The sequence below is a fragment of the Marmota flaviventris genome, chromosome 17 (genome assembly GCF_047511675.1).
Source record: "Marmota flaviventris isolate mMarFla1 chromosome 17, mMarFla1.hap1, whole genome shotgun sequence".
In the NCBI taxonomy this organism is placed as follows: Eukaryota; Metazoa; Chordata; class Mammalia; order Rodentia; family Sciuridae; genus Marmota; species Marmota flaviventris.
Genome location: NC_092514.1, coordinates 73,019,615 through 73,038,042, shown reverse-complemented (window position 1 = coordinate 73,038,042; position 18,428 = coordinate 73,019,615). Strand labels below are relative to the sequence as shown.

General features: G+C 54.5%; 2 protein-coding genes across 5 annotated transcripts in view; both read left to right on the top strand.

Moving 5' to 3' along the window:
- Rnf157 (ring finger protein 157) overlaps positions 1-12,067 on the top strand; it is a 69,459-nt gene extending 57,392 nt beyond the window's left edge. The window contains exons 15-20 of one of the 4 annotated variants that reach the window (XM_027955649.2): positions 428-600; positions 839-904; positions 1,884-1,944; positions 3,621-3,731; positions 7,894-7,934; positions 9,631-9,714. In XM_027955649.2, the coding sequence (XP_027811450.2) occupies positions 428-600; positions 839-904; positions 1,884-1,944; positions 3,621-3,731; positions 7,894-7,934 (452 nt within the window). In that variant the 3' untranslated portion in view covers positions 9,631-9,714. Of the gene's footprint in view, positions 1-427; positions 601-838; positions 905-1,883; positions 1,945-3,620; positions 3,732-7,893; positions 7,935-9,630 lie in introns of all 4 variants that reach the window. The other 3 variants (XM_071603575.1, XM_027955648.2, XM_027955647.2) reach the window with 3 other exon arrangements.
- A 1,241-nt stretch (positions 12,068-13,308) lies between these two features.
- Positions 13,309-17,391, top strand: Foxj1 (forkhead box J1). The gene is made up of 2 exons (XM_027955755.2): positions 13,309-14,510; positions 16,149-17,391. Exons 1-2 carry the CDS (start codon positions 14,013-14,015, stop codon positions 16,914-16,916), a joined length of 1,266 nt encoding a protein of 421 aa, XP_027811556.1. The 5' UTR covers positions 13,309-14,012; the 3' UTR covers positions 16,917-17,391.
- The last annotated feature ends 1,037 nt before the right edge of the window (positions 17,392-18,428 follow it).

Here is an 18,428-nt window from a genome sequence, read left to right as displayed (position 1 = left end):
TGAGGATGCTCTAAAAAGAGCAGCTGGGCTTTGTGGCACATAGCTGTAATCCCAGTGACTCTTTTTGGAGGCTGGGGCAGGAGGCTTCAAGTTCAAGGTCAGCCTCAGCAATTTAGTGGTGCGCTAAGCAGCTTAGCCAAGACCCTGTTTCAAAATAAAAAGGGCTGGGGATGTAGCTCAGTAGTTAAGTGCCTCTGGGTCTGGGTTCAATCCCCAGTATGATGGAGAGAGAGAGAGAGAGAGAGAGAGAGAGAGAGAGAGAGAGAGAGAAGGAGGGAGGGAGGGAGAGAGAGAGAGAGAGAGAGAGAACCTTTCAGGGGAAGGCAAAGGAGCCCTTGTGTTCCCCATGCCTGAGCACAGAGAGAGGGAGTTCTGCTTCTTAGTAAATTTGACTTCCGTCTCCCTCCTCCAACTCCTGTTTCCAAAGACCCTGCCAGTAGCAGCCTGGCCCAGTCAGTCATGTCCATGGCGTCCTCCCAGATCAGCACCGACACAGTCTCCTCCATGTCTGGCTCCTACATCGCTCCTGGCACTGAAGAGGAGGGAGAAGCCCTTCCTTCCCCCCGGGCTGCCAGCAGGGTCCCCTCAGAAGAAGGAGAGGTAAGGGGGGGACACTTGAATTGCCTTGATGCCGTCTGCACATATGTCCAAAGTAGCTTAATAGACTACTTTGGCTGTGCCAGAACCAGCTGCCAAGCCCCCAGCACTGAGGGCAGGGTGGCATTCCCTTAGGCCAGACTCCTGTCTGCCGCCATTTTTGTGCTAAGGAGGGCTTGGGCTTGGTTTTGCTGTCATGAAGACCCATACTGTGTCCTTGGGCTTTGTTGCTCTTTTGCAGGGGATGGCAGCAGAGTCTCCAGATAGCAATTTTGCTGGCCTCCCAGCAGGAGAGCAGGATGCAGAGGTAATCCAGAGGGCAGACAGTGGCACCTCTCCTCTCAGCCAGAACTGCTGCTGTTGGCTGGGGATGAGGTGGGGGGAGACGGGGCACTGAAGGAGCCTTCCCGGGTGGCACACCTAGATCAGTCAGAGTGGAATATTGGTACCAGTGCAGTGCCTTTACAGGTACTCAGAAGACTGAGGCAGGGGGATCAAAAGTTTGAGGTCAGCCTGGGAAAGTTAGCAAGACCCCATCTGAAAAGTAAAAACTAAAAAGGGCGGGGGACGTGACTCAGTAGTAGAGCACCCTGGGTTCAATCTCCAGTACCACAAAAGAAAAAGAAGTAGAATGTGGGTAGAGGTAAGAGCAGCACACACTCTGGTCAGTTGGCAGGGTGCACCAGTGTGATAGTGTGGAGTGAGCTCAAGAGGGACCTTTCCATGCTAGACCCTGGGCCTGGGAAATGTGTGAGCATTTGCACAGAGGCTGGGCTGCATCTGACACAGGCACATATAGGCCTGAGTGGAGAGGTTTCCACCCGCCCCACTCCCAGTTCCCCCTCCAAGAGCCCATCCTGGGACAGACAGGATTGAAGTGCAGCTGGGGCATGCCCTGACTTCAGCAGGTCCCAGGCTTCACGGTTCTAGAGCCAGATTCTTTCAAAGGGCTTCAGGATGGGATATGGGAGTCTAAGAGGCGTCTGAAAGTTTTGATTCCTCCATGATTTGCTTTTTTATTTAACAACTTTTATTTTCACCTTAAAGAGTGCCAACTAAGCTGTTTACAAGGGTATTCCTAATGGACCATCCTGAGTATATACCTGAGTGTACATTCCACAGGCTGATCTAGCTCCCCAGGCCTCTTCAGCACGTTAAATGAGGGTGGGAAATGTGCACTGTGGACATGGCCGGGAGTTAGATACGGATGCCTAATTCTGACTTTAGCCAATTGCTATATTCCTCTGACTGCTTCGTAGACTTATGAGGACTTCCTTCTGTCTTAGGGAAATGACGTCATAGAGGAAGAGGATGGATCTCCAATGCAAGAAGATGGTAAAAGACCTGGTTGGTCCTATGCATCCACATGCTGTTTCTTTCCTGGGTGTTCCCTAAGGGATAAAGGAAGGGGAACTTGGCAGCAGTGCTCAGCTCTGTGGCTGTTAGGAAAACATTTGTCTTCCTGAGGGTAATATCAAGGCAAGCAGGATATCATTGATCTCAGTGACCTTCCTAGCTCTTGCTTGGAGTCAGGATGAGGATGCTGCAGAAGACACACCCGGTTCTGGATGGGCCCTGTGGCTTCTTGGCCACTCCCTTACCTGCCTCCTCAGCTCTCCAGCTGAGCCCGGGAGCTGCCGTAGCAGCCCTCAAGTAGCACAGCAGGAGCAGCGCCTCCTTCTTGGGAGGCAGGACTGTTTGGCCACCTGCCTGGCTTCACTTTAGTGGAGAAAATAGCTGGTGTTACTGTGAGGGAGCCCTCAGGAGGCAGCAGACACGTGACGTGACGTGTGTGGCTGAGGAAAGGCCAGTTTCTTCAGCAGCTCAGCCTAGGTGAGTGCTTCCCAGGCTGCCGTGGTGATGGCTTCACTGTAACCCAGGCTTCAATTTTGTCTTCATTTGGAAGAGTTGGTTTCCAGCAAGGCTAGAAGTAAAGGAGTGAAGGCAAGGAAGAAGAGGGGGTGCTGGGAAAGTCACAAAACTTGTCATAGGAGCCAAGCTGCCGTCCCCTCTGCTCTGGGGCACCTCCCGAGCACACGTGTGCCATGGCTTGGAAGCAGTCGTACCACACCTGCCATCCTCGTTGCTTCTGCTTTAGTGCTGGCCATTGCTTCAGTGTGTCAGGGGTGTGCTGCAGACTGGACAGGTCCCACCTCACAAGAGCCTAAGGAGAGGCCCTTTCAGAGACTGGCACCCTCCCCTCCTGCATTCCAGCCTAGGGCTTGCAGCTTCACCTGCCTCAGGCTCTAGAGTCGCCCTGGGTGATGGTTCTCTCAAAGAATATTTGCTTCTAAGGAGTACAGGGTGGCTAGGTTTTTTCCACCTGATATTCTGAACCCCACACAGTGGGTTTATGTTTTCTTCTCTTCTTTTCACCAAGGGAAAAAAAAGGTAGTTCACAAAAATCTCTTCTAGAACTTTCCCGTCCCCTCTTACATGTCTGTAGGTTTCTAGGTAGTCACTGAAAACATACTCAAAGACTTTAGTCCTGCAAGAGAGTAAATCATAATTTTGTGAATGTGGTCATTCTGATTTGAAATGCAAAATTATGGATGCTAAGCCCTTTAGTTGTTGTTTTATGTGTTTATCATTTTGCAGAGCCTTGTGGTCATAAACACACCCCGCTTGGACCCAAGATAGCCACAGGCATGAGCAGAGTACTGTCCCTGGCTTTCTCCAGCTTCTGCCAGCCACAGTGTCAGCAGCTTGGCCTGGGCACAGCTGCCCTCCATGGTGGTCTCTGCAGAGCCTGTGTCCCACAGCCCTCTGCAGTGATCTGAATTCTTAGGGAGCAGAGCTAGAAAGGGGCCAATGAGGGAAACAAATCAGGATGGTGCGAGAACCCAGACATGCCCACACGATTTGATTCCTTTTTTTGTCTGCTCTTTACCCACTTAATTAATGTCTTTTTTTTAACATATGATTTTATTTTTTGTCTCCATCCTTAAGATTTTTATTTTAAGGACAGCAAAGCAGAGAAAAACACAGCCAGCCCCTCTCTAACTGCATTAACTCCCTTACAGGCCAGAGGACATGCGCATTTCTAGGTATGGAGTGTGACAATAACAATGACTTTGACATCGCAAGCGTGAAAGCACTGGACAATAAGCTGTGCTCTGAGGTCTGCTTACCCGGTGAGTGGCAGTCTGCTGAACATGAACTTGGTGGGAGACATCCCTCTGCTCTTACCCCTGCTCCCACCCTTGGTACACCCGACTCCTGCCCTGCAGTTCCTGCCAAGGCTTGGGGTGTGCTAAGGTTCTGAGAGGAAGTGAGAAGGCCTCTGAAGAGCCCTTGAGTTTTTTGCAAAGAGTGACTCCTGCTCTGAGAATACTGGGATAGGAAGAAAGGAGCAAAAAGTCCTCTTCTTACAATTTGACCTAACCATGACCCTCCATCGTGATCTTGCAGATGCCATGTCAGGTGGCCTATCTTGTTTTCATCAGCAGGAAGTTTAGGCAGCCAACTACTCTCCATGAAGGTCCCAGAAAGAGAGCCGGAGCTCTTTAAAAGTGAAGTCATAGCTCCTCAGAGGACACGTCTGAGTTAGGATCCAAAGGGAATTTGACAGTCAGCAATTTATAGGCCAACAAATGGCTCTCTGATCCACTGAGCTGTAGGTTACCAGCTGCATCTCACATATGATTTGGATTCCAAAGGAGGGGCCAGGAGTGGGGGGTAACTCTGCTCCCTGGAGCCCTAACTTTAAGTTTGATCAGGAAGTGCTAGGGATACAGCTCAATGGTGGAGCACTTGTCTAGCAAGTGTGAGGCCCTGGGTTCAATCCCTAGCTCTGTAAAAAAAAAAAAAAAAAAATTAGTCAGTATTAGTGAGTATTCCCCTATTTCTTTACAGGATATTAAATGGAGTCTAGGATAATTCTGTATAAAGCAACCTTGTTAATCACACTTTGAGCACTGACCTCCATGTGCTTATTCAAGGGCTCCAAGAACACTCCTCTAAAAGCCGAGTCCTGCCTAAGTGGCCAGGTCTGATGGCCCCTCCTGGTCTCACTGCAGAGAGGCCCTTCACACTGTGCTATTTACAGTCTTCTCCAGCATCCCTGCTTCAGCTTCAGAACCACCACGCCTGGGTCCAGTGCTTTACTCGCTCAGCGAAGTGGCTGGAGGTGTTGCAGCCGCACGGCCTCCTGTGGTTGCCACTCTCCATCAGCCTGTGCCAGACGCGGCCACAGCAGGTGCTGGCCCCACACTAGCTTGTGGTGGGGGAAGCCAGAATTCTCGGAGATACTTTCTCCAGCCTTCCAAAGGGCACTTTGATCATTCTCTATTTAGTTTGTCTAAGGATACTGCCGGGTCTCTTAATCCATAGTGAGGCCCCAAGAGGCAGTATCCATTCTCCTGCTTCTCCTGCACAGGCCCAGGGCAAACCCCCTTCCAGCCTGAGCATGAGGAGGAGCATTGACCCACATGGCCCGCCTCCTGCCCAGTTAGGCCTGGACTGGAGCTGCTTGGGACCAGGGCTCACTCACTCCCTACCCTCCCACTCCTAACCTTGCTTCTGTCTGTCCGTTTGTGTTTCATGTCTTTTTGCCAAATGTAGATCTGTCCGTCTGGTTTGTTTATTTTTTTAACTCATTTACGTTACCTGACTGTGAAAGTTCATGTTCATTCTGTGCCAGCACTGTCCTCCCTGCCTCTGCTCAGCCCAACACCAAGCTTGCTGGCGTGCGCACATTGAGGGCTCTCGCTTAGGGTTGTAGACAAGGTTTCTTTTCCTAACCAGGGAGGACCTGTATTCAATACAGTAAGATTTTCCAAGAAAAAAATATTTGTGAGAATGCATTTCTGTTCCACATAAATGGGCGTGCTTCATTGGTGAAGATTTGTGGGAAGGATTTGTTTTTCACTGGCATCCTCGGTCCATAGTCGGGTGAGGATGGTACCTCTGCCTAGCTCTGTCTCTGGCAGCTCTCTGCCAGCCAGCACCCCTCCAAGGCTCCCATACACACCCCTGTTTCTTGGCAGAGGGAGCTGCTATGAATTGTTTGAACCAATAGTGCTGGTAGAAACTGAGCCTATTCTTTGTGCTCCTTCTTCCTAACTTCCTCTGACCAACCTGTTCATCAATGTTTATTCCCTTCCGGGATTGTGGGAGGGCAGCAAGACCAGGGCAGAAGGAAGCAGCCCTGGGGTTCCTCATGGTCACTTCTAGAGCCAGCAGTTTTAAGATTAAACCGGGTTCACAGTTTGGCCAGACATGAAATCAAACACCTATGGCAACTGTTGGGAGAGGGACTCAGATATAAATAAGTACTGTAAATGTCCATCATGTCCTTAGCAAAGGTCCAAAGCATCAGGTGGGGAGGGGAAGGTGCATGTTCTCCCTTGGCAAAATGTTTCTCTGGTTCTCCTGTTAGCATCATACCTATAGCAAAGAGCTGGGAAATTCTCTGGAAGTATCAGTTGGGTCAAAGTCAGGAGAATTCACTTTGTTGGGCCCCATGGTCTAAATGAGCCTCTGCACATTCCGGTCTACATTCAAACTCCCACCCTACCACCAGACACCCCCAGGCTGGCTCCGCTCCTCACTGTTCCTGCGGGCTATGTTCCCCATCAAGACTGCCTCCCATGCCCTGGTCCCTGCCTGAGTCTGCTTCCCTCTTCAAGTGCATGCTGCCTCTCCAGGGAAGTCCAGTGGGGAGCGGAGCCCAGGGAGCACCCGTGCTCACCCTGTGCCATGCTCACACTGCTCTGCAAAAGACCCCTCCTCACCATTTTTCTCATGCTTGGTTAGTGGGCACCTGGGAAGTCTAGCTTCTCTTCCCCTAAGAAGCTTCCAGGTCTTCTAGGACCCCAAGACTCAGAGAGGGTTTCTGGTTCTCCACACCGGGGAAGGCAATGTCTTGAGATTGCTTCTGAAAAGTTCTCCAAGGTGGGAGTCTGAGCTGACAGGTGGTAAAAGTAGAACTGCATAGCCGTGAGAAGTTGACGTGGTGCCAAGGAAGTGAGTGGAGATTCCCTAGGTGGCAGGAGAGTGATGGGAGCAGGTGACAGTTCTGGGAAAAGGCTCTCAGTAGTCTATGTGATAGGAAAAGGCAAAGAGGGATATGAGGGCAATCTGGCTGTGACATCTGTCACCTCACGGACTGCAGGGCCCATTCAGCTCGTCTGACCTGCTAGGCGGGTGTCCTCTTCCTGCCTCACCGCTTCATGTGCATCCCTCCCAAAACTGTGTGCGCAGCCGAAGAGAATGACTTCTCCAATAAAGGAGGAGCTTTCTGTAGAAAAGGGTATATGAGTAACTGCACTCCCCTTCTAGAACCTCCATACAAGCTCTCAAGGAAGAAGGCAAAGGCAACTTGGGTTTTTTAAATGGAAATACAAATATAATTTTAAAATTATTGCATTGTATTGGAGTGGGCATGTCCAATGAAATCTTATCAAGGCATGAATTCAATTCACTCCTCTCTCTAGGCTTCATAACCCAAGACTAAGATGCTACTAGGAAAGTTTGCACATTGTGGACACTAAGGGAAAATCTAAGTTAAGTTTCTCTTTGCCTTGGAGAGAAGCTGCAAAGACAATTGAACTATCACAACCCTTAAATGTAATTAGGGGGCTGGGGCTCAGTGGTAGAGCACTCGCCTAGCACATGTGAGGCACTGGGTTCAATCCTCAGCACCACATAAAAATAAAGGTATTGTGTCCATCTTTTAAAAGAAAAAAATGTAATTAGGACTTGGTAGAGGCCGGACAGGGGATGCCAGATCTCCCTCAAGTGCTCCCCATACCTGCCTCTAGAGGTCTCTTCATTCCGCCAGTTCTGGTTCCCCAGATAGGAGGCGAATGGAAAGCACCTTTGCCCTCCAAAGGGATGTCAAGTATCCAAGCTCCATTTGCTGGCTGGAGGGTGGGCCGGATCCAGCAGTCCACAGAGGCTCCCTGGAAGGGGTGTCTTCCTTAGCTTTGGGTCTGCTCTGTGGCCAGGTTGCCCCGACTGAACTGGGGAGGGGCAGCAGCGGGGCTTTCCAGGAGAAAGGCACCTCTTTCTCCAGCCACATCTCCCCTGCTCACAGAGACTTTGTCTGAGTCTCAAGTCTGTTCCACAAGGAGCTGATTTGAAGCCCTGGTTAAAGCTACTAGAAGGTAGAGCTTGTACAGACTCCTGTGAGTTCAGCCCTGACAGCCTTCTGGCAGTCTCCTGGCCCAGTCTCCTGCTGTGCCAGCAGCTGTGGCCGGTGGTAGTGGTGTGGCTGCTGCTGTTTTTATTTGTGCGTGCATGTGTGTCTTCTCTCTTGTTTACCATTTGCTTTTGGTCTTTCCTACTGAACAGCCGCAGTTCCGGAGTCCTGCCCCATAAACATTGAGGAATAGGTATGAGATCTACCAAATTATATAAATGAACAAACAAATCATTTTATTTGGGGTTTCTAACTGAATGGGCAGTATTGCCTGCTATTCCTCCTGCCCGCCTTAGAGGAAAGAAGCACCTTCATGGGTGCTGGATCCCATGGAAAGGCTCAGCCCTTCCTCTTCACTCCCCTCCCTCCCTGGGCTCACGCCCACTCGCTGAGGTTGTCCTCAGGATGGACTACCACACCAGGGCACGTTGGGGAATGAGCACTCGATACCTGCTTCATCCTAGTGTTTCTGCCACTAACGGGTTTCATATCTTGAGCTGGCCAAACTCTAGGCTGACCCCAGCCATGTGTCAGTGGCTCCGACATCATCTAGAGTTGGCTGGCCTTGACCCCTCAAGGAGCCCTCTGATGGGCCAGGTGCCATGCTGGGCTCTGGAGTGCAACGGTGAATATGCCGTGGCCAGCACCAGGGTGCTCATGTCTGAGGAGGAGCAAAAGGGCCTGTAGTTTCCGCAGCGTGAGGAGGGAAGTGGGGTTCAGTCCAGCAGGGCCTCATCCAGCTGGGAGATGCCTTGTGAGGGAGGCCAGAGGGTCCATGGGACAAAGGGCCTTACTGAACACCAGGGGCAGGGCTTCATCCCAAGGGTGAAGGTGGCTCTAGCTGCCCTGAAGGGATGAACAGGCAGAGCCTATTTGCAGGGGAGATAGGAGGGTGATCTGAACAAAGCCTGGGGGCTGGTTTCGAGCACATATTGCCAGTCAGACAGTGCCCAGTCCCCACAGCAAACCTGAGGGCAGCATTACCTCCCACATGGCAGATGAAAAAGCCAAGGCTGGGGCCTGGGGCTGGGGCTCAGTCGCAGAGTGCTCGCCTGGCACGTGTGGGGCACTGGGTTCCATCCTCAGCACCACATAAAAATAAACAAAGGTATTGTGTTCATCTACAACTAAAAATAAATATATTAAAAAAAAAAAAAAGCCTGCTCAGGACCACCCAGTTAATACATCATAAGCGTGAAGCCCAGGTACGTGTGACTAAAGTTGTACACAACTAGCATGTGTGCACAGAGGTGCCAGGAATGGGTTTCAGCCAGGATGCAGGGGCAGCTCTCTAGCTAGTGTCTCCTGGGCTGATGGCACCAGCTGCTGCTCTGGTGCAGGAAGAGATGAAAAGCAGAGGTGGGGGAGGGTGGCCAGAGCCTCACGGTGCCTTCTGTCCCTTGCACCCTGCAGGTAGCCGCCCCTTCCAGCTCCCCACTCGCTCCCACAGCAAGCACTTTTGGGCTGGAACAAGTGCTCTCTTCACTGCCCCCACTTCTGACTGCCCTAGGAAATAGCTAGGCCCAGTTTCTTTTCCCTTATCTCACAACACATAGACAAACTCCAGAACCAAATAATTAACATACAGAAGTGGATCCTAGGGTAAGTTCACAAACAAGGAACATCTGTCATGTCCCTCTCTGTCTGTGGGCCACCATGGTAGTGACTGTACCTGGCCTGCCGGGGCGGGAACAGCTCTCCCACATTGTCAGTGTCTGCTTCTCCCTGTTCTTTCTCATGTGTTCTGACACTTGCACACTCTGGAGTTTTGGGTCACATACATCCTGCTAGCTTCCATATCAAACTCCCAGGCTCCCCAACTGGATATGCCAAGTGGACCTGGCCTAAGGCTGGATGGGCTCCTGTAACCTTTGATGTTTCTTCTCCAGATACCTGGCAGTCAGATGACAACATTGTCAGCCGTCTGAACATCCAGCACCGGCGCTTATCATCTGGCAGCCTGGAGGACCCCGAGAACAGAGCCTGCGTTTGGGGTCCTTTGGCTGTCTGAGAGCACCTGCCTGGTACCTGGGCACCCCTGTCCTTGCATTCCATCCGTCCTCACTGGACCACTGGCCTCCCAGGCTTGCACGTCAGTGTGGACTTTTATACTCACATGAAAGCTGGATGTGGAGTTCAGGCCACTCCTCCTTCCACTACTTGTCTCCTGTAACCATGATCCTTCCTCTCACAAGGGACAGGAAGCCCTTCTTACTCAGTGAGCTGATGCCACTCAGTGAACTGCAGAACTGCAGCTCCAACTCATGAGACCCTTTGTAGAGACTGGACTGCATCTGCTATACCTGATCAGCAGGTGGAGCCGAGAGCCTGGGGCTAGTGGTTCTGCATTTCTTTCCTTTCAGGGGTAGATCAAGCCGACTTAGTTTGGGCAGCTTTTGTTACCAACACCCATCTGGTAGTTTCTAGTCTCTGGCACCTCATAACCAATGGTGGTCAGGGGAGGCCATCTTGCATTGTATGTGGTTTTCATCACAAAGCATTAGGAGCTCCTTTCTCAAGGACAAGGAAGATGGTGGCATCCAGAGGCTGGTTAAAAAACCAGGTCTTCCTTCTGGTAGCAGAGTTGTCTCCTGCACCTCATGTGCCTGTCTGCTTCAGAAGGGGCCCTGAATCTGAGAGCCTCGTTATGATGATCACCCTTCAAGAGGCCTTCTGATCAGGTGCAGCAGGAAAGGCCTAGGACTCCACCAGAGGTGACATTTCAAGAAGCGTGTCTCTGGACCACCTCTATATGCACAGTGCTAGAACTGTCTTTACCTTATTTCATCTTCACTATAGCCGTGTGACTGGGGAATCTTACGCCTCTTGCCCCCGTCTCCACCCCCTTTTTTAATAGTTGAAAAAACAGGCTGAGATATGGACCAGTGGTTCTCAAACTGGTGCCCAGGATCACCAAAGGAAATGGTGGAGAGCTTTGAGCTAAGACCAGGCAGTGGCCTGGGAGCCAATGTTGGGGCTTTCACGTCCAGGACCCTCCCCATCCTGTGTGTTTTCCTCTGCTGTCTAGATTTCTGAGCATGATAGGTGAAGGGGAGGTAGAGCCTCCACAAGCTTATTGGCCATTTAGAGATACTATTCTAATCAGCACATAAACAAAGCCTGCCAGTGAGGCTGGCCCAGAAGCCGTTGAGTGACACACCTTTCTCATCTCAGTGATTCTCGAACAGATGTCTGGATGCCTTGTCCACTGGTTTTTGGAAAAGGGGATTGTTTGGGAAACACAAATATTTGTGAGGATGAGATGTGGGAGAGCCTTAGGCTGGGCCCACTGGCATGGGTTGTCTTTTAGGATTTGCAGTTATCCTAAAAGAGCTTTCCCAAAAGAAAAAAAGAAATCCCAGTGCCCAGCAGGTCCTTTGCACCTTCTGTCTGGCTGCAGAGAGTGTGGCCCCTTCCGTACTTAAAATTTAAGCCAATTTATGTTGAGCAATAAGTCCACTTTCAGATTTCCTTGAAGTATGACTAGGCAACAGGGTGCTTCCCTTGGGAGGCGGGGGACACAAAGCCCCCTCCTCTTGCCAGCAGAAGTTGCAATGTGGAGTGAACTGGAATGATTAGGCAAATAACTGAGATGCAAGAGATTCAGGTAAACAGTGGCCAATGGAAGCCATTTTTGGCAGCCCTTCCCAGAGTGTCTGTCCCTCACAGCAAGCACTGGGTCCTCTCCCAGGAAGACCTAGTTCCACACAGAGACAACCACAGGCTAGAGTGCCCTTTACTCTTTGTTGCTCAGTTCCTGTTTCCTCCCCACCCCCAACTTTGTTCTCATATTTTGGCAAGCAGAAACAGCCCAACTAAAGGAGTAGGCCTCAGTTGGCCTGATCAGGGACAGGTAGCTGCCACCCTCCTCCCCTAATCATCTGGAGTCACCTTATCAGCATTTGCCCAGAGAGTGGAATAGGGCCTGGCTTCTCCCTGAAGGCACACACTAATTTAGGTCTGCATTCTCCCATGCTCTGAGGTGCTTTGGTGATCCTGGTTTCCTCACAGAGCTTTTTTGCCGTCTACTCAATTCCATCCCACCAGTTTATACCCCCACTGGGGCAACTCCTGGGCACGGACCCAAACACTATGCTGTCTCACCACCTGTAGGCATTCCAGTTGTTCACTTTGCTTTAGGGCCTGCACACCTGGTGTGTGTGTGTGTGTGTGTGTGTGTGTGTGATGCTGTTGGTGCCATCTGTGTACCCCCCTCACTCTGGAGTACACTTGTGGGCACACTTCAGTGGGGACATCAAGAATGCAATATTTATGGATTGCTGCATGATTTTAAACATGAATAAAACTGTTTACAAGGGGAGGAGAGCTGTTGTCTACCAAGTAGTTTCGTTTGCCAGTGGTGGGTCTGAGTTCCTCAGGTACTCTTTAATGTTTATTGGAGAGGATCTGGAAGTAGAGAGGGGCAGGGGAGGCATGCTGCTGGGTGGGAGCCCACTGTCTAGCTTTCTGCGTGGCCTTCTGGGCACCAAGCCTTCAGCCCCCATCTCTGTACTCCTAGGTAGAGCTGCTTTAAACCGGAGAACTCCCAACACTGCAGCTCCTCAATAATTAAAGAGTAGGAAAGCTGGTGACAGGAGGGAGGTCAGGGGGAGGGAAGAGGGAGTGCTAATCCCCAGTGTCTCCTAGTCTTGGTTCCTATCACTTAAATGGTGAATATAACTGGGCAAATGACCCCACTAGGAGAATTTGGCAAGTTGGTGACTTTTACCCACTGGCTTTCTGCTGCCATCAGGGAGGGAGGGCACCTTTGCAGGTGCCTCTGGAATGTGGGGGCTTTCGGGAGCCTTGCTGAGGATCTGAGACGGAGGAAGCTGCTTACCCGGAGACAATGGATTACCCTACCGCCTTGGTGTCTGCGAGCGGTGTGGAGGTTTTGAGAATATGAGCGGCAGGTGGCATCAGAGAGTCAGACCTGCTGTGGGCACCAGAGAGGACACTCAGGGTCGAGAGCGAGGGAAAGGCCGCAGAAACCTGAGAAAGTGCCACTCGCGGCCCAGAGGGGAGGAAAGAAAACCCCAAGGATACGGTTCCCGAGCCTGAGCCTGCTCCCTGCCTTGGCCCCTGGAACCCCGGGCTCGGTCCCAGGGCCATCAACGCCTCGTAGCAGCCCAGACTCGACGGGTACGGGGACGAAGGCGGTTCCCGGGGCCTCGGGCAGGAGCCGCGCGCCATTCTGTTCCCAGCGCGGGGCCCTCGGGCGGGAATGCGCCGATCTCGGACGCGGTGGCGGGTAGGGGGCTGGGTGGCGCGGGAGAGGGCGGCAAAGGAGCGAGTTCCGAGAGAGTTGCCGCCAGAGAGAGTAGCAAGGGCCCGCGGTCTCCTTGGTGACGTGTTGGCCAATGGGAGTGGCGGAAGCTGTTTATAGGGGCGGAGCGTCGCCATGGCAGCAGGAGAAGCCTTTGGAGCGGCTACTTAATGCCGGTCCCGGGGCCGCTGGCGCTCAGAGAAGCGCCGTCGGGCGGGGTGGGGGGCGACGAGAAGCTCTGTTGGGGCCCTCGAGCTGGGGCAGAGAGCCGCGGGGGGTGGGAGGAACTTCTTCCAGAACCTTCCTCTGGCCCGGGCTGCGCTCTGAGCCAGGTAAGGGATAGGAAAGCTGTGGGCCACGGAAGGGCGGGCATCGGTACCAGTCGGGTCCCCCATCAATACCCGGCAGGAGTGGGCTCAGAGACTGACATCTGAGGAGTTTCGGAGAACTCGCTTTCCGCCCCCTTCCCCCTTAACTTTGTCCCCTTCCCGTGACCCCTCATCCTAATATCTCTTTTCAAGGACCAGCCCTGTCCCCACCCTGTCGTACTGCCCTCCAAGACTTTTCGACCCCGTTTCCATTTGTTTAGAGGGGAGGGGTCCTGATTTCCCGCTCTTCTGGAGAAAGGGATACCCTACCATCTTCGCTCTTCTCTCGGCTGCCCTACCCTCTTTCCTCGCGTGGCCAGTAAAACCTCGAGGAGAAACAGGGAGAGCCAGGCAGAGCCGTGGGGGTCGGAGCCAGGGCCCTACGGGAGCTTCCCGGCCGCCTCCCCCTTGCACACACCCTCTCCCCTCCGCGACGGGGGAAGAGTGCTCAGCTCCCGCTGTGGTCCCGCAGGCACCGCGTTCGTTTTGGGAGGAGAGACTCCCGGGTCGCGGGATGGAAGTTCACGTTCAGGAAGCTGTGTAACCGGAGCCGCGGGAGCCAGAGAGCAGAGAGCGCGGCAAGTCACTCAGCTCAGCCGGTGGATGTTGACCGCCCCCTCGGAGAGTCCCAGCAGATATGGCGGAGAGCTGGCTGCGCCTCTCGGGAGCAGGGCCGGTGGAGGAAGCCGGGCCGGAGGGCTGCCTGGAGGAGCCGGACGCCCTGGATGACAGCCTGACCAGCCTGCAGTGGCTGCAGGAATTCTCCATTCTCAACGCCAAGGCTCCCTCTCTCCCCCCTGGGGGTACGGACCCCCATGGCTACCACCAGGTGCCAGGCTCGACGGCGCCGGGGTCCCCGATGGCGGCTGACCCCGCCTGCCTGGGGCAGCCGCACACGCCGGGCAAGCCCACGTCGTCGTGCACGTCGCGGAGCGCGCCCCCGGGGCTGCAGGCCCCGCCCCCCGACGACGTGGATTATGCCACCAACCCGCACGTGAAGCCTCCCTACTCCTATGCCACTCTCATCTGTATGGCCATGCAGGCCAGCAAGGCCACCAAGATCACCCTGTCGGCCATCTACAAGTGGATCACGGACAACTTCTGCTATTTCCGCCACGCTGATCCCACCTGGCAGGTAGGGGAGGCGCGGGCAGCATCTGCCCGCTCCCCAATCCCTCCTCCCCACACCTCACAGGACTCATCCCAGATCTGCAAGGCCAAGTAGGCACGGTGCAGCCAGGGCCTCCATGGGAGGGCGGCCTCTGAGGTCCTCGAAGGAGCCCAGTTCTTGGAACTCACCGCCTTTGACTTCCAGAGAGGGAACAGGGACAATATCCTGAGGGCAGATGGCTTTAGCATGAAGACCATTGAGGTTAAAGGGGGAGGAATTTTTTCATCCTGCAGGCTCAGCCCCAAAACCAGGGCAGAGTCTCCTGGGGAGGGTGATGGGCTGAGGGCACATTCTTGTCCCAAGTCCTAGAATTCCTAGACACTGTCCTGCCCAAGGATGGTTTGTCAGAGCTAGACTCAGAAATGGAAAGGAGGTGGCCTCCTAGTCAGGCTCTGCATCCTGCCTTTTTGCAGTTGGTTTGGGGAGCATACTAGTGGGAAGGGTTGGGGGTGTAAAGATCAGCTGCCTCAGCAGAGGGGGTCTGGGCCTTCATAAAGCTGCTGCCCAGCCCCCACTTTAACCCCTCCCCAGTTTCCTGCCTCTACTCCCCCTCTTCTCGCCAGCCTCCCTGGGGAGACAATTACCTGAGCCAGGTGGTTTCCACAGGGGCTCTGCCTGCTGCACTGGCTTGTGTTCCAAGTCTCCAGAACCTGACACAGAGCAGCCAAGAGGCCCAGGCCACCATGTAAACATCCCAATCTTGGGGGGCACTATCCACCCATCTGCCTGCTGTACGGGTCTAGACCCCCATACTCCAGCATGGGTAGGACAAAACTAGGCAGCCAAGAATGGACAAGGCAGGAGAACCATGGGTTTGAGGCTGAGTAGACATCGCTCCTAGAGTCTTCAACCGTCAGGATCCAGGGCTAGTTGGAGACAGAAACCTAAGGATGCCCACCCTTCCCTGGGGCACCCAAAAGGGCCAGGCCACAGAAACACAGTCCCCAGCCACTCATGCCCTCACAGAAGATCTACCCTAGGCCTGTGCGGCTCAAGCCCCCAGCTCAAACCCCATGCTCCTGGCTGGATAATAATCAACTGAGCTTGGATGGGAAGAGACGGCTGTGGGGGGTGAAGGACCAGGCCAGCAGCCTACTCAACAAACAAGGAAAGTCACCAGATCCGCCCCCTCCAACACACACACACACACACACACATACCATCCTTGTACACCCAGCCCCCTCCCTTGATCCACTCACTCACTTCACTGGGAGGACTGGCCAGGCCAGGCAGGGGGATATGGCAGTCCAGGCCCTGGGAGAGCCAGGGGCTTTGGCCAGGGGCCGCAAGCACCAGGGTAAGGGAGGGAGGGCAGGCGACGGGGGTGGCACTGAGAGCCACCCTGCGGCTCAGAGCTCGGATGACTGAGCAGGCAGATATCCCAGCAACAGAGAACAAAAGCCCCCGACAGCACTCCAGGCTCCCAGTGCCCTGTGGCTGGTGTCCCAGAGCTGCAACCGCCTGGTCAGAGCAGTAGGTTTGTCCTCCCTTCCCCCATCACAGAGAAGATGGGGGGAGTGTGCAGGAGCACTGGGCGCCACTCCATCACCACTGTCCCCATTGACTCAGTGGTTCCTTCCCTTGTTCTCTCCCTGTGCCTAGAATTCCATCCGCCACAACCTGTCGCTGAACAAGTGCTTCATCAAAGTGCCTCGGGAGAAGGATGAGCCAGGCAAGGGGGGCTTCTGGCGCATCGACCCCCAGTACGCTGAGCGCTTGCTGAGCGGGGCCTTCAAGAAGCGGCGGCTGCCCTCAGTCCACATCCACCCGGCTTTTGCCCGCCAAGCTGCGCAGGAGCCCAGCACCGCCCCCTGGGCTGGCCCGCTGACCGTGAACACCGAGGCCCAGCAGCTGTTGCGGGAGTTTGAGGAGGCCACAGGGGAGGTGGGCTGGGGAGCGGGCGAGGGCAGGCTTGGGCATAAACGCAAGCAGCCGCTGCCCAAGCGGGTGGCCAAAGTCCTGCGGCCCCCAAGCACCCTGCTGCTGACCCAGGAAGAGCAGGGAGAGCTGGAACCTCTTAAAGGCAACTTTGACTGGGAGGCCATCTTCGAGGCTGGCACTCTGGGAGGGGAGCTGAGCACCCTGGAGGCCCTGGAGCTAAGCCCACCACTGAGCCCCACCTTGCATGGGGATGTAGACCTCACCGTCCATGGCCACCACATTGACTGCCCTACTACCTGGGGTCCTCCAGCGGAGCAGGCTACCGACAGCCTGGACTTCGATGAGACCTTCCTGGCCACATCCTTTCTGCAGCACCCCTGGGACGAGAGCGGCAGTGGCTGCCTGCCCCCAGAGCCCCTATTCGAGGCAGGGGATGCCACCCTGTCCGCTGACCTGCAGGACTGGGCCAGCGTGGGTGCCTTCTTGTAAGAGGCGAGGCCCCACCCCACCTCCGGACAGTGCCCAGGTCAGGGCCCAGAACTGCCCCCAAACACGGCCCGTGAACACCCCACCGCCCAGGCAGGGGCTGGGCCACTTTTCCCTAGGCTGGCTGCACGAGGCCATCTGCCACCAGCCCAGGATGTCCTCAGATTCAAGCCCAGGAGGCTGAGAACTGGGGGCCCAGGACCAGAATTGCCGCCTCCACTCAGCCCCCCTCTACACAGTGTTTCATTGATCCGCGACTCCCCACCCCAGGAACTGGGCCTGGAGGGGCCTGGCAAGGCTGGGGAGGAACAGAATAGGGCCCTCCCCAGAGCTCTTCCACTTCACCCCTCTCCCGACTCCCTCCTGCTTCCCCAGGTCTCTATCCAGAGAAAGTTCCCAGGTACAACAAATGCTAATTAGGTGACAGCAAATTAACCCCCTGGGGACCTCTCTCCACAGAGCCTCCCTGGGGCCAGGGCAGCGGGGGCTGGGGTGGAGTGTGGCAGGGGATGGACTGGGGGAGGGGGCCGAGAGGAGGCAGAAATGAGGTGGGGGCACAAGGTAGGGCAAGGAGATGCTCTCTAAGGCCTCTGGGTCTTCACTTGACCCCATCCTTAGGGGTAGGACGAAGGATGTCAATCCCTAATCTTTGGGCCTGACTTGAGGCTAAGAGCAGCAGGAAGTTGAGGTTTGGGGAGTTAGGGCCGGCAGCCAAGCTGCAGGGAGGACAGGCAGACTAATGTAGTGAGTAGCTGTAGCTAAGACTTAACTGGGAGGGACTGAGCTTGCTGGGACCACTGGGACCAGGAAGGGGGCAGCCCCATGCTCCTGCCCTCACTCGGGGTTGGGGTCTTGCTCCACCCTGATCCCCAGGGCTACATCCAGCATCCGCCCTCCGCATGGGGCAATTTAACCTTTTTCATGGAAAGTTATTTACAATAAAAATTTTTTAAACTAAATTTTTTAAAAATCTGAACAAGGATGTCTACACAGCTTTCTTTGGGAAAGACGCGGGCCAGGTGGTTTGTGGGGAGGGGCTGCCCGAGGAGGAGTGACTGGAAGAAAGATGGGGATCAGCGAGAGCCTGCAGAGGGACCCCCCCATCCAACTCCCCACGACCTCAGTGTCCCTTGGGAGGAAAGGACCAAGAAGCGGCTCTCAGGAGTCCCCTGCAGCCTGGGCCTCAGCGCCTCCATCTGCGCAATGGGGAGAACTGTGCCCAGAGCCCCAGGGGAGCAGGAGACAAAGGGAGGAGGTTTGCCTCCCCACTGGGCCCCAGGGACTCACGCTATCCCCCACCACAAGGGCTTGACAAGGGCCTGCCTGGGCTCGCCTGCCTGCCTGTCAAGAGTCAGCAGCCATGGCCTGGGCGTGCGTCCAGCACCTCCCTTGCTAGGTCCTCTCCTGGAGGGATAGGGTGTGAGGTCTGAGGGCCCCAGTTTCCCACTCTGGGTCACCTGACCTGACCCAGTGCCAGTTTGGGGAGGAAGAAGGCCACTAGGGAATGGGCATAGG